The sequence below is a fragment of the Syngnathus acus genome, chromosome 1 (assembly GCF_901709675.1).
Source record: "Syngnathus acus chromosome 1, fSynAcu1.2, whole genome shotgun sequence".
Classification (NCBI taxonomy): Eukaryota; Metazoa; Chordata; class Actinopteri; order Syngnathiformes; family Syngnathidae; genus Syngnathus; species Syngnathus acus.
The window spans coordinates 12,959,710-12,973,413 of NC_051087.1; the positions used below are offsets into that span (position 1 = coordinate 12,959,710).

The following is a 13,704-nucleotide window of genomic DNA, read 5'->3' on the forward strand; positions in this document are numbered from 1 at the left end:
GGAAGGCGTGTCGGTGGAATTGAGGAGGTCTTCGAAGTATTCTCCCCACCGACACACGACGTCCCGAGTCGAGGTCAGCAGCACGCCATCTCCACTGTAAACAGTGTTGACGTTGCACTGCTTCCCCCTCCTGAGACGCCGGATGGTGGACCAGAATTTCCTCGAAGCCGTCCGGAAGTCATTCTCCATGGCCTCGCCGAACTCCTCCCACGCCCGGGTTTTTGCCTCAGCAACCGCCGAAGCCGCGTTCCGCTTGGCCATCCGGTACCTGTCAGCTGCCTCCGGAGTCCCGCAGGCCAAAACGGCCCGATAGGACTCCTTCTTCAGCTTGACGGCATCCCTTACCGCCGGTGTCCACCAGCGGGTTCGGGGATTGCCGCCACGACAGGCACCAATGACCTTACGGCCACAGCTCCGGTCGGCCGCCTCAACAATGGAGGCGCGGAACAAGGTCCACTCGGACTCAATGTCCCCCGCCTCCCCCGGGACGTGGGAAAAGCTCTGCCGGAGGTGGGAGTTGAAGCTCTTCCTGACAGGGGATTCCGCCAGACGTTCCCAGCAGACCCTCACAGAACGTTTGGGTCTGCCAGGTCGGACCGGCATCTTCCCCCACCATCGGAGCCAACCCACCACCAGGTGGTGATCAGTTGACAGCTCCGCCCCTCTCTTCGCCCGAGTGTCCAAAACATGCGGCCGCAAATCCGATGACACGACTACAAAGTCGATCATCGAACTGCGGCCTAGGGTGTCCTGGTGCCAAGTGCACACATGGACACCCTTATGTTTGAACATGGTGTTCATTATTGAAAATCCGTGTCGAGCACAGAAGTCCAACAATAGAACACCGCTCGGGTTCAGATCGGGGGGGCCGTTCCTCCCAATCACGCCCTTCCAGGTCTCACTGTCATTGCCCACGTGAGCATTGAAGTCACCCAGTAGAACGACGGAGTCCCCAGAAGGAGCGCTCTCCAGCACTTCCTCCAGGGACCCCAAGAAGGGTGGGTACTCTGAGCTGCCGTTTGGTGCATAGACACAAACAACAGTCAGGACCCGTCCCCCCACCCGAAGGCGGAGGGAGGCTACCCTCTCGTTCACCGGGGTGAACCCCAATGTGCAGGCGCCCAGCCGGGGGGCAATAAGTATACCCACACCTGCCCGACGCCTCTCACCGTGGGCAACTCCAGAGTGGAAGAGAGTCCAGCCCCTCTCGAGAGGGCTTGTACCGGAACCCAAACTGTGCGTGGAGGCAAGTCCGACTATATCTAGTCGGAACTTTTCTGCCTCGCACACCAGCTCGGGCTCCTTTCCAGCCAGAGAGGTGACATTCCATGTCCCAAGAGCCAGCTTCTGCAGCCGGGGATCAGACCGCCAAGGTCCCTGCCTTTGGCCGCCGCCCAGCTTGCAATGCACCCGACCCCTTTGGCCCCTCCCACAGGTGGTGAGCCCATGGGAAGGGGGACCCACGTTTCCTTTTCGGGCTGAGCCCGGCCGGGCCCCATGGGCGAAGGCCCGGCCACCAGACGCTCGCCTTCGAGCCCCGCCTCCAGGCCTGGCTCCAGAGGGGGGCCCCGGTGACCCGCGTCCGGGCGAGGGAAAACGTGATCCATTCATTTTTATCATCATAAGGGGCTGATGAGCCGTGCTTTGTCTGGCCCCTCACCTAGGACCCGTTTGCCATGGGTGACCCTACCAGGGTCATGAAGCCCCAGACGACATGGCTCCTAGGATCATAGGGGCACGCAAACCCCTCCACCACGATAAGGTGACGACTCACGGAGGGGCAACCATACAGTGTTGCGGAAAACCCATGGCTTAACAAGATTGTCCAAACATTGGAACCAAAATACCCGATACCAACGTGAAAACACGTCAGAAGTTGCCGAAGCTGTACGCAGTCGACAGTGCATCTTACATTTGACAGTTGGACTTCCAGAATGACCCCTACATAATTATCACTTTTCATTTCAATGAGTAAAGAAATCTTAAGTTTACATGTGCATACCTTTTTCCATTACAGAGCTGTCTCTGTTTTTTTTTTACTTTTGTACTTTGTGTACAGACACAAGTTGTACAAATTCTTTTCAACCTTTATTTAATCGACTAGACTAAAAAGGCAAGATATATATATAATGCTCAAACTATGACTTAATAGGTTTTTCGGGGGGGGGGGGGCGAATTCAGGGACTGAGCCAAGACGATACGTTTGTCGTATCTACACATGCAAGTTAAAACTCAACTATGCAAAGCAAAAGCCAAATATCAACAACATACAGAAACACTGCCGATTTCTCAGGGCCCTCTCATCTGAGACGGACTGATGCAAACTGAAAAATGATGTCGTGGTCTGATGTAGTGATGCACTAAGTACCGGGCCCAGTTCTATACTATGAATTTTATCGTGCAAAAATGACATGATACCATAATTTCCAACTAGCGGTACTTTGGGAAAAAATGCAGTCAAAGTGCTCCAACACATAACGGCGCTGTAGCATAGTGTCGGCTGGCCAAGTCGCACAGATGGCATAAGTAACAGCAGCATCATATAGCTAAAGACCACTCAAAAAAAAAAAGATTTTTATTTTATTTATTTTGGTGGGGAGTTAATAAACATGTTTCTTCTACTACAGTGGACCCCTGAATACCGATGGCTCTGCGCAATTTGATTTTTTTTTTCTTTGTCTTGAGTTAGCAAATGTTTTTTATGGAAAATGTTGATTGGAGGTTTAGCAATGTTTTCTTCTAGAATATTTTAAGTAAAGGGAAAATATCCCCCAATTCATTTCAAAGGCATAACCTGGGCTTTACGGCATTTAAATTTTAAGTTGTAATACCAGCATCAATCACTAGATGGCAGACATGGCAGGGCTGTCCATCCTTTTCCGACTGAGAACCATGGTTTCAGATTTGTTGGTGCTGATTTGTGTGGTATTTGTCCTTTTGAAAAAGCACAAATGAAAATGTTTGTTTTCTATGGTTGAATGACTGGCACATAGACTGAAACATGTTAATGGCATTTACCATTAATTTCAATAGGGAAAGATGATTTGAGAAAAGAGAATGTTTGGGTTACAAGCGTAATCACGAAACAAATTAAACTCATATCTTACATCGCCACTGTGACGGTTACATGTTTTGTAAAAAGGGGCTTTTAAGATAGTACCCCTGCTAAAGACACCCCACACCGTTATGGAAGGGTTAATAAGTTATTTGGTGCCAATGGAACATTTGACAATGGAAATTACAGTAATTATTACGTGCAGCAATATAAATTCCCATGTGTTTTACTGGATGATTGATTTTACATACAGGGAAGGTGCAAAAGTAGATATGCAACAGTATCACATCAACAAAATATGCTTGATGATTCTACTTTTTTATAATTGTATACTGTACCTACTTTTGTGTATTCTGACCTACATTTAGAGCTACATCAACATCAATATGACATCAACATGGCATCGCTGTTATTTTTTTTGTGAATTCTTCTCAGGTTCGACCATCATCATCAGGCCCGCAGTTTGCGACGACTGCCAACGGAACACCTCCTCAGCAACCTTTGCAGCAGTCGCCTGCCGTTGCGATGGCGTCAGGGTCCCCATTACATAACTGCGTGGCTCGCTCTCCTCAGACCCCGACCCAGGCTCAGACGCAAGCGGTTTCACGGCCTGGCAATGGCTACATGATGAACCCTGGCCCAGGTGTTAGTCAAACAAGCACCGGACAAACGGGACCTGGGGTCGCTCCAGGTCAGCCAGTAGGACCAGTAACACCTGAACTTTCCCATGCAGAGCAACTAAAAGCAATGGCTGCCCAGCAGCGTGCTAAACTGTTGCAACAGAAGCAACAGCAGCAACAAGCAGCAAACTGGTCACCAGCAGGTCCACCAACCAGTCCCTACAATGCTGGACCCTTTAACCAAGATAAACCCAATAGCCCCATGATGTATCCACCGCAAGCCTTTAACACAGCGCAGGCCCCTCTAGTGGCTGGAATGGCCCCCAACAACGGGCCCAAAGCTCCTATGAACAACTACCTCCCTCACAATCACATGAGCTTGATGGGCCAGCAACAGCAGAACAGTATCGCCCAGAACACCCTGACCAAACAACAACAGCAGCAACAGCAGCAGCAGCAACAGCAGCAGCAGCAAACAGCAGCCATTTTGTCATATAACAACACCAAGCCACTGAGTCACTTCAGCGGCAGTGGGGTTGATCACAGGATGACCCCACCCATGGGAGGCAGCAGCCAGGTCAAGAACCCTATGATGCCTCCTTACATGGCCGGTGGAGGCCAAGGCGCCGGGCCAGGACAAACCCAAGGGCCTATTCCGGGCCAAACAGCCCATCTGAGTGAGGAGCAGAAGAGAATGTTGTTGATGAAGCAGAAAGTGTTGAACCAGAACATCCCCTACAACAACATGCAGCCTCATGGACAGGTAAGTTAATTGTTTAATGCTCTCCATGATCATTAGTGCTGGTGAGCAGTTGACATTGAATTTGTGCCGGAGGCTTGTCAGCACTACGGCCACATTTCTTTCTTTGATCTGACCCTGGAATGAGAACAAGTAATCCTTTAGTTGCTCGTACGCTCGAGCTTAGTTGGTCCATGCGCAGGATGATGGCTGTCAACCAAAGGTTTATATAAACAATCGTTTCTTGACAAATACAGATGATGCTCTGGAGGTAGAGGTCATTTAAACAGGCAGACATCCAATTGTTTTAAAGACTTTCAGTGGTGAGGCCAGTGAAGGTAAAATGGCGGTAGTTACCCCAGCAACAAGCCAGGGCTGGGGAATAGGAAAATGGCCTGTCGAGAGCGTATTGATGCCTCTGCAACGCGACCACCACTGATAGCCCCCTCGCCTCCGCCCCGAAACACACAAACGCATGCACTTAAACACACACACGTGCACACGCACAAACACACACACACACACACACCAACAGCAAGCCAAACAGCTCCTTCGCTCATACCCCCAATCTGTCACGGCTGACTGATGGCTGAGATTGGTCCACTAAGCCAAGCTTGCCGATGTCATTACCAAAAGCCCACCTCAGGCAGTTGGATTCCAGAGCCTGGTGACCAACATGACCATATTCAGAATGCTTCACTGGTTCAGCCAGATGTCAGGTGTCTTGAATAATCCATTGGAGAAGAAATACTGTGGGTAGACCTACCTTTTATTTTTTATTTTTTTTTATCAAACTGCGACACCAGATAAAGGTCTAAGTGGTTCTTTTCATGGTGTGTTTAATGCTAATTATGTCTGTGCTGTTGTATTGTGAATAGAATGGGCGTATGAATGCTCTTTCCTTCTTTGTGTTTCTTTCTTACACAAACACATCTTCTGTTACGTTCATGATATGACTAGTTAGTCACCCCTGTGCTGATCTCTGAGTCTCCTCCTCCTCCTCATCGTCACCCACCCCACCCCCCTTACCCTCCTGCCAGAGAGACTCAGCACCAATAAAAGACCAGATTTATTAATATGGGGCCTTTGTGGCTGTTGCCTAGAGGGTTGTGTGTTTGCCTGCGTGCGAATGTGCCCATATGTGTTTGTGTGTGTTTCGTAGATTTCGATGGGTGGCGGAGAGGGGTTTGAGAGATTTATTTGAGTGAGCAGAGGAGAACTGGAGACTGCAAAAGCACGGGTAGAGAGAAATTTGCAGAGAAGCAAGCACAGGAAGCAGGAGATTTATTGTTTTGTGAATATAGTGAATATGAAAAAGGAGCAACCAGCTCTAAAGGGAAAAATAAGTGAGCAATGCAAAATGGAACTTCGTGAATGCAAAATATTTCTATATTCTTCTTGCATCTTATGGGATTGTATTGGACTATATACTGTGGACAATTTCGACTAGTGTCCTTTTACTTTAAACAAAATGAGGGCAAAATCGTAGATAATGTAGAGGCACTTACCGTAATTTTCGGACTAAAAGTCGCTCCGGAATATAGGTCGCATTAGCCATAAAATGCACAATAATGTGAAAAAAAACATATATATGTAAGTCGCTCCGGAGTATAAGTTGCATTTTGGGGGGAAATTTATTCGACAAAATCCAACACCAAGAACAGACATGAACGAGCAACAACAGGCTAAACGATAGGTATGCTAACGTGACATAAACACAAACGAAGAGCTGAGACGTCAGTTTTTACTCGTCTGATTTGAAAACGAGTTATTTGTCAGTTTGTTTTGTAGCTTTTACTGTATATAATATGAGGTGCTCATACATTTATTTGGGTTGACAGTCACAATGGCCCTCCGAAAGAAGCTATGACTACAGTGTGGCCTGCGAAAAAAATGTGTTTGACACCCCTGCCTTAAGGCCTCCGTTCGGACGCCACAAGGGAAAGAAAGCATTGGAGCATGTGTGTCAAGTCAGGTGCAGTTGCATTGCGGAGCGTAGCTGCATGCGAAGCTACGCAAGGTTTCCGTTGGGTTTCTATTTTTTCCGGATGCCGTATGCGTATTTTCATGGACCTGAAGAAAGAAGTAGACGTGTGTGTGTACCCGTGTGTGTGTGTGCGTGTGTGTGCATGTGTGTGTGTGCGTGCATGTATTTCACAAGTGAAGCTCAAACATCACTGTAATTGTTTTTAGGCGAACTGTTAGGGAAACATCAGCTGTGCTCCTCAAAAGCTTATTAGTCAAGCTTTAATTGTTGCTCCTCACATAATGCTGTGCGCTAATTTATGGCTGTTGCCGAGGTTGCCACGATGGTAACATTCTCGGCAAAGAAAAATCACAGGCATGTTCCTGTGGTAGATGTTGGCATGGTTGTATGTGTTTGATGTGATACTTTCAGTGTGTTCACACAGTCCAGGCATCTATGTGTATGATTCGGAAAAAATGCTGAGGGGTACAGCATGATGTACAGTATGTTTAGTGCATGTGCAGTATTGTAATATGAAAACATTGCGTAGATCTCTCCCTCTAATCTGCGTCATAATTAGAACAGGATGCAAGATGGACTGACAACGCTTCGGCCCCAAAAAAAAAACGCCATGTTAAACTGAAGCAAGTTTGATCATTTTTGTGTGTTAGTAAGTCAATGCATATTGTGATGCATGTAGGAAATGTCGGTGTCACACACCGACTCCGGTACATGAAGAAGCTTGAGCCGGTGCTAATAACCCCATGAGTCACGACACCAGCCCCCACGTTCACGTACACACACCATCAACAATAAACAGGCTGTGAAAACGCCCACATGCATGCGCACACTTGTGAAGTCCTTCCTGCTGCGTACTCTCTCCACCCCTCTTGCTATCCTCAGGTAATTCCACTCTGATCATTGTCTCTGCCCTTCTTTTCATCTCATTCTCCAACCAGTTGTGCGGAAAAGCCTGACGTGCACAAGCTCTCAAGGAAAAGCAGCTGCCGTTTCCCACATGGGGACTCAAATGCCAAGACCTAGCCAATACATGAGTTGATATGATTTTATACACAAACACTCGCTATCATCTCTCAACTTGACAGTGAAATAAACCAAAAAAGCTTGTGAGCAAATTTTAGACCAACTTGGATCAATTACATTTATAAGGAATGTGTTGGTGGGAATATCTGGAACCAAATGAATGTCTTGTCCCCCCCCTACTGTCACGGCTTTTAAGAATTCAGCTTTCTCATAGAATGCAGACATGACACAGATATTTGAATATTTACAATTATAAATATACAATTATTTACAATTTAAACTTATAATTGTCTCGCACAGTGGACCCCAACTAATGGGCTGTGGACCAGTACCGGGCCGTGGGCCACCGCACAAATGCTAAAATAAATTTGGTTTATTTATTAGACGAGGCTGAAAAATAAATAAATAAATAATGCTAAAATAAATTTGGTTTATTTATTAGACGAGGCTGAAAAATATTTGATTTTGAAGTGACCAGATTGTCTACAACTGATGCTAAAAAGGCCTTTAATATCGGTTAAAATAAAAAAAAGAAGATACACATTTTACTTTAAACTTTCACTATCAATACAACTGCTTTCAATGTGGTATACATGCACATATTTATGTTTGCTTTATTCTTGCTGTGATACAATCACCTTGTCGCTGAAGGAAATTAGCAGAATTTTTTAACTGCTGATTTTTTTTTTTTTTTTATTAAACAGAGTTATAGGTGTACTAGATTATAGTAAATTTAGAAGTCAAAGGTCTAAGATAGAAAGAAGGAATAAGGGGAAGGTGAAAAAGACTGGCTCTCTCCCCACGCGGCGAGAGAGCAATATCGCACTCCCTCACGCTCACGGATCGTCTGCTCACTCGGTCACACACTCTATCGCTCTCACAAGCACACACATGCACACACATACATTGAATACTGCTCACTTTCTAACTCCTCCCCTCTCTCAGGCACACGTGTCAGGGCTTGAGCTGAGCTGCTCTCAGATCCCTTGTGAGTCTCTGAAGATGGGGGGTGGGTGCAAGTTGTGGAGGGGTGTACTTGTGGAAAGGGAGAGGGCTAATGGGGGGGCTGTGTTCTCGCGTGTATTTGCTCTCCCTCACTCTGCTGAGATGCTTCCTGTGAAGAGGCACACACGACAAACTGCTTTCTCTGTGCTTTTAGTGTCTACTTTTTTCTTTATATCTCTTCTCTCATCATTCTCCCTGCAGCCTTCCCTCTTCGCCTCCTTAAACACTGTGCTTAGAGGAAGCTGCTGGTACTGCACCACATCGCTTTGACTCAATAGTGTTGTTGCTGTCTACGTGTTTATAGAAAATTTATGATTTCATGAGATAAAATGCATATCTGTAATGTTGGGGTTGTTTCTGAGATTAGAGGCTAGTCGGTTGTGCCATCTGAGGTGTAGATAACCTCTGCATTGTTTTTCTGCATATAGCAGTATAAGCATCCATTATGGGTACATACAATATGCGGCAGTATGCAACACCGACCCCACAAAGTTGTTTTTAACTTTCAACCAGTTGGGGTAGCGAACATTTACTGGCCACCCCATAGCCACTGGTCAGAATAGATTGTATTAGCGTCAGCTAATATACTATGTATTAGCGACTTATGACTTATTTATTCGTGACGCCATGAAACCTAAATCGTTGTGGAAGTCAAAATATTAACTTCATTATTAGTCTGAAGTCATTAGTTACATTACATATAACACAGTAAACCAAAGTATATCAATAGGCATCTTCCTACGACTTTCTGATTTTTTTTTCTCATGGTACAATGGTAATGACAGAGATGGCCATTGGGAATTTCAGAAAAATGTATCATGATTTTGCCTAACAGCCAGTGGGGGTGAGGCTGGTGAAGTAAGGATGGGTCGGTAGGTATGTAGGTGGGGGTTGGATGGATGGATGGATGGATGGATGGATGGATGGATGGATGGATGGATGGATGGATGGATGGATGGATGGATGGATGGATGGATGGATGGATGGATGGATGGATGGATCTTTCTTTTCTCTTTCTTGAATCCTGTGAGCCAAAGAAAGGTAGGAAGGCAGATGCAGTCAGAAGGCTGCATACTAAACAGACTGCTGTCCCCCTGCCAGTACCTCTCTCACACACACACACAAACACTCAAAAAATATTCATGTTTGGTTGCTCGTGTACATACTCACAAATAGCCCGCACACACAAACATCATGCAGACACTTCCCTCACACCAGCTCAAACTTTGGCTGCCTTCCTCAGCTGCCGGTTGCTGTGGAAACCATTGCCCAAGGCACCTTACAGCCCAAATCAATGGCAGCTCCAAGATGAGGGTAGACAGGGGTTGCTTCTGTGTGTGTGCATACACGCGACAGCTTGTCTCTGTTTAAATGCTCCACTATTTGAGCACTTTAATGCTGAAGGCACTGACACTCTCACTAATACTATCAGTGTTTAACTAATTGGATTTTGGTTGCAAATTAACCAAATCAAGAGATGTCGATGGTAGATTTCACAGAAAAACTGATGGCTGAAGAAATGTGGGAGGTCAGACATTTGATTTTTATGTAATTGTGTGCCGTGTCACTAATCAGTAATCATCTTGTTTGTGTTGATGGTACCAAATGTGGGCACCACACACGCACAAAGGCATACATGAGAGAAGACACAGATGTGACCCTGCCCTCGTCCCTTAAATTTACCCCATCCTCCCCATCTGCTCACTCAGATGCTAACAAACACACACATACGTACACACGACTGGTTAGTCTAGCACATAATGTGAACTTGCCCAAGAGCAGACACCAGAATTATACTGTTTACCCACTTGTGTCTCGGAGTCGCAGTCTGCGCATTCTCGTGGCAGCCCTCTCCTCTCAAACCTCATGACCACCAATACAGCGCTCAAGGGAATGGAGGATAATACAAGAGATGTGCAAGGAGGTGGTGTTGCAGGCACGCAGAATAGACGGACACAATTGACCTCAAATAGATTTGAAACCGATAATCCACTCTTAAAGGACCCTAATCCAACATTATTGTACTTGATATTGACACAAATGACAGAATAAAGCAAAAACTGACAAAATTCATGAAAACAACCTAATTTTGTCTCATAAAAAGTGTTCCTTGAAAAAAGTACAGTGGAAATAATGGATAAGTAGCAATCACTCCAAAAAGCATGTATTTCGTCTGAGTTAAGAGATCAAAAGTATTCATTTTCTGATTCTACAGTCCTCCATGAAAGCAGACGTTTTGTTTGCGTTTGATCAAAATAAGGCATTTGCAAACACCTGCTTTTACTTTAGAAAACAATGACCTTCAGTCCTTTGTGTGTGATATTGCTTAGACGTTGCTTTGTTGCTTTTTAATCACTAAATAATATATACCAACCAGCCAAGAAAAACAATTGGTTCCTAAAATATCTGACAGTGACAAACCGACTCCACAGATTTTCAAAGGGTTTAGGTTTAGGGACTGATGATGTGTCCGATGAACCATTTCTATACTTTTCATGATTGTACGCTTCAGTACGCAGAACTTACTTTAAGGCTTTTACACATCTCAATTAGGGGTGCCCATAATTGTTGAGAGCACTGTGCATACAGTACATGCATAATTACATACAGTACATACTGTACATATGAGGTGTTTCCAAGTCCAGTCCTGGAGAGCCCCTGTCCTGATTAGAACATCCAAACATAAATTAGGTTTCTTTTGGGGGGGGGGGGGGGGGGGGCTTTTTACCAAGCCTTTTGTTTAGTTTGCAGCTGCAAAAGGCTGTGAGTCATTAGGTTTTAGTGTGTAGTTCAAGATTAGAGAAGTCTTTGATTGCCACGGCACACTTAAATCAGTTTGTCTTCCGTATATGACCCATCACAGCGAACACAATCACATACCTTAATGGTACACTGGGTCAGTAATCATCCTGAGTGGCATCAATGCTGTAGGTTTCTTAGCTTCAGTACCAATGTTTATATGGACACATTTATTCAAATTAAACGCCTCATTGGGATAAAAAAATACGTCATGTACACACCCCATTCAGAATATTCTGATCGAATCAAGCACATTCCCATCAAGATTTTATTCCGAATGAGAGGGGTGGTTTATATTGATTGATAATTCGATCGGCGCGCATGAAAACACTTATTCCGACATTTCAAAACAAACGTGCTCTACCGTGATGTCACTATACACAATTGGTTATTACCAGAAGCTGCATTGTCAATGTGAAAAATATGCGAAATAACGCTAATGTTTAAATTAGGAATGGATGGAGCGATATTTTGTTTCGCCTGCAATCTGCCCAAACTGAACTGCGCATGTCAAAGCATGCATGAACACGCAAGTCCTAATCGGATTAATATTATTTGTGTAAACAATACATCTGATCATAATTTTAATCCGAACTCTGATCGCATTGTAGAGATTTTTAAAAATAGCTAGTGTTACGATCACTTGTAACCCAAGCAAGTCATTTCACGTGAAGTGATTTACCTTGCTTTAGAAACTACCTTCTAATTGTTAGCTAGTCATCATAAACTTGGAAACCTTAAGTCAACCTTAGAATTCTATTATCGAAGAGAATGTGCACAATCCGGCAATTTATCACGTTTTGCGGGTTTGGTAACATTACGCATATAGCGATTTCAGTGGACAAACCATGAAGGGGATGGAGACAATTAAACACACAAACTAGGGGTGTAACGATTCATCGATACACATCGATTAATCGATATAATGCTCTACGATTTATTGGCATCGATGCTAAACGTAAACATCGATTTATATCGCCGTGTTTGACCTCGGACATTAGACGCGACTTTATTTTGAAATCCAGTTCATTGTTGCTTGCTTCCTCTTTCTGGGAGCAGTACGCGGCGTGCTGTGTTGTGAGCAGAGCAGAGCAGGCACGTGAAAGGGGAGCCGACAACTACGCGGCTCCTGGGCTGGTGCTATGGCTAGTGTCCAAGAAGACGAGGAAATTCGCTCCCCTTTGGGCTTCAAGTCATTCGTTTGGAAGCACTTTGGATTCCAAAGAAAAGATGGCTCAACGGACAATTAAAATTATTGTAAATAAATAGTTCAGTAATGCACTTTAAAGTTAATGGTATTACAAAAAAAGAAAGAATATTCATTTTTCTTTACTTATATGAGAAAAAATATAGGAATTCGATAAAGTTCAGTGTTAAAATAAGCACTTTGTATACTACAATACTCTTGTAATTTCCTAAATAAAGAGTTTGCAGTACCTTGTTGATTTTGCGTATGAATTGTTATAAATCAGGATATTGTTCTATATTTTTTATTTAAAAAAAAGAAATAAAAATATCGATCGTGGAGCACTATATCGTGATGTATCGTGAATGAATCACAGCAGGCTTTAAGATATCGGCAATAATCGTATCGTGATCGTTTGTATCGATATGATATCGTATCGTGACAAAACCCGCGATTTACACCCCTAACACAAACCCATACCAATAAAGATTTGCTGTCACACTAATTCCATCCACAAAGTTGATCAAACAAACAGAGCAGTGAGACATCATCACCGGTGAAGCAAAGATAATTCACTTTCCAACCAGAGTTCCAATTTCACAGCATTGATCATCAGTGTCGTGGGTTTCATGTCATTTCCTGCTGCAAACTTGGCTTCCCGATCATGTGCGTTCACCTATGAAGACTGACACACTATGGGAGACACAAAATTGATCCTTTCTTATCTTCCATAGTATGGTTTAATTTAAACAATTTAACGCCGCTCATATTTCTCTATTCCACTCTTTTCCTCCTTTGCTCTATCTTACCTTGTCACACACTTGCATATTGTAGTTTATGTGCAAGAAGGCAGAAAATCTGCTTACCATACATACCGGAATGTTTGCCACTCTCACAAAAAGTTGAAACTGCTTGGGAAAGCACATCCTTACCCGCACCATCAACAGCCAACCTGTGTGTGTGCGCATCCACATGGATAAGAGTGTGTAAATAAAAGCTGTTGACATCATGCATGGCAGTAGTGCAAAAAGGAAATAGATGTCAAAACATGAGCCCCGTAATTATTCCTTCGATGCTCTCAATTGATGTTTCTTGGGGGATGCTACGGTGTCGCACAATTTCCTGAACCCTCATGCGACATATTACATGCAGGTTGTTCTTTTTTTTTTTTTTGCGACTGTGTGTTTTTTGGGTCATTCTTTGGGACATTCGATTTTTAAGATTCCACTGTGAACTTTAAAGATTTGAAAAATTGTAATTCAGATTGATTCAAATAGCAAATTGATTCTT

At 44.3% G+C, this 13,704-nt stretch overlaps 1 protein-coding gene across 1 annotated transcript in view; it reads left to right on the forward strand.

The window, feature by feature from the left end:
• Positions 1 to 13,704, forward strand: part of maml3 (mastermind-like transcriptional coactivator 3) — a 103,143-nt gene that overhangs the window by 58,214 nt on the left and 31,225 nt on the right. The window contains exon 3 of the mRNA XM_037260062.1: positions 3,491 to 4,438. Within this exon, the coding sequence (XP_037115957.1) occupies positions 3,491 to 4,438 (948 nt within the window). The remainder of the gene's footprint in view (positions 1 to 3,490; positions 4,439 to 13,704) is intronic.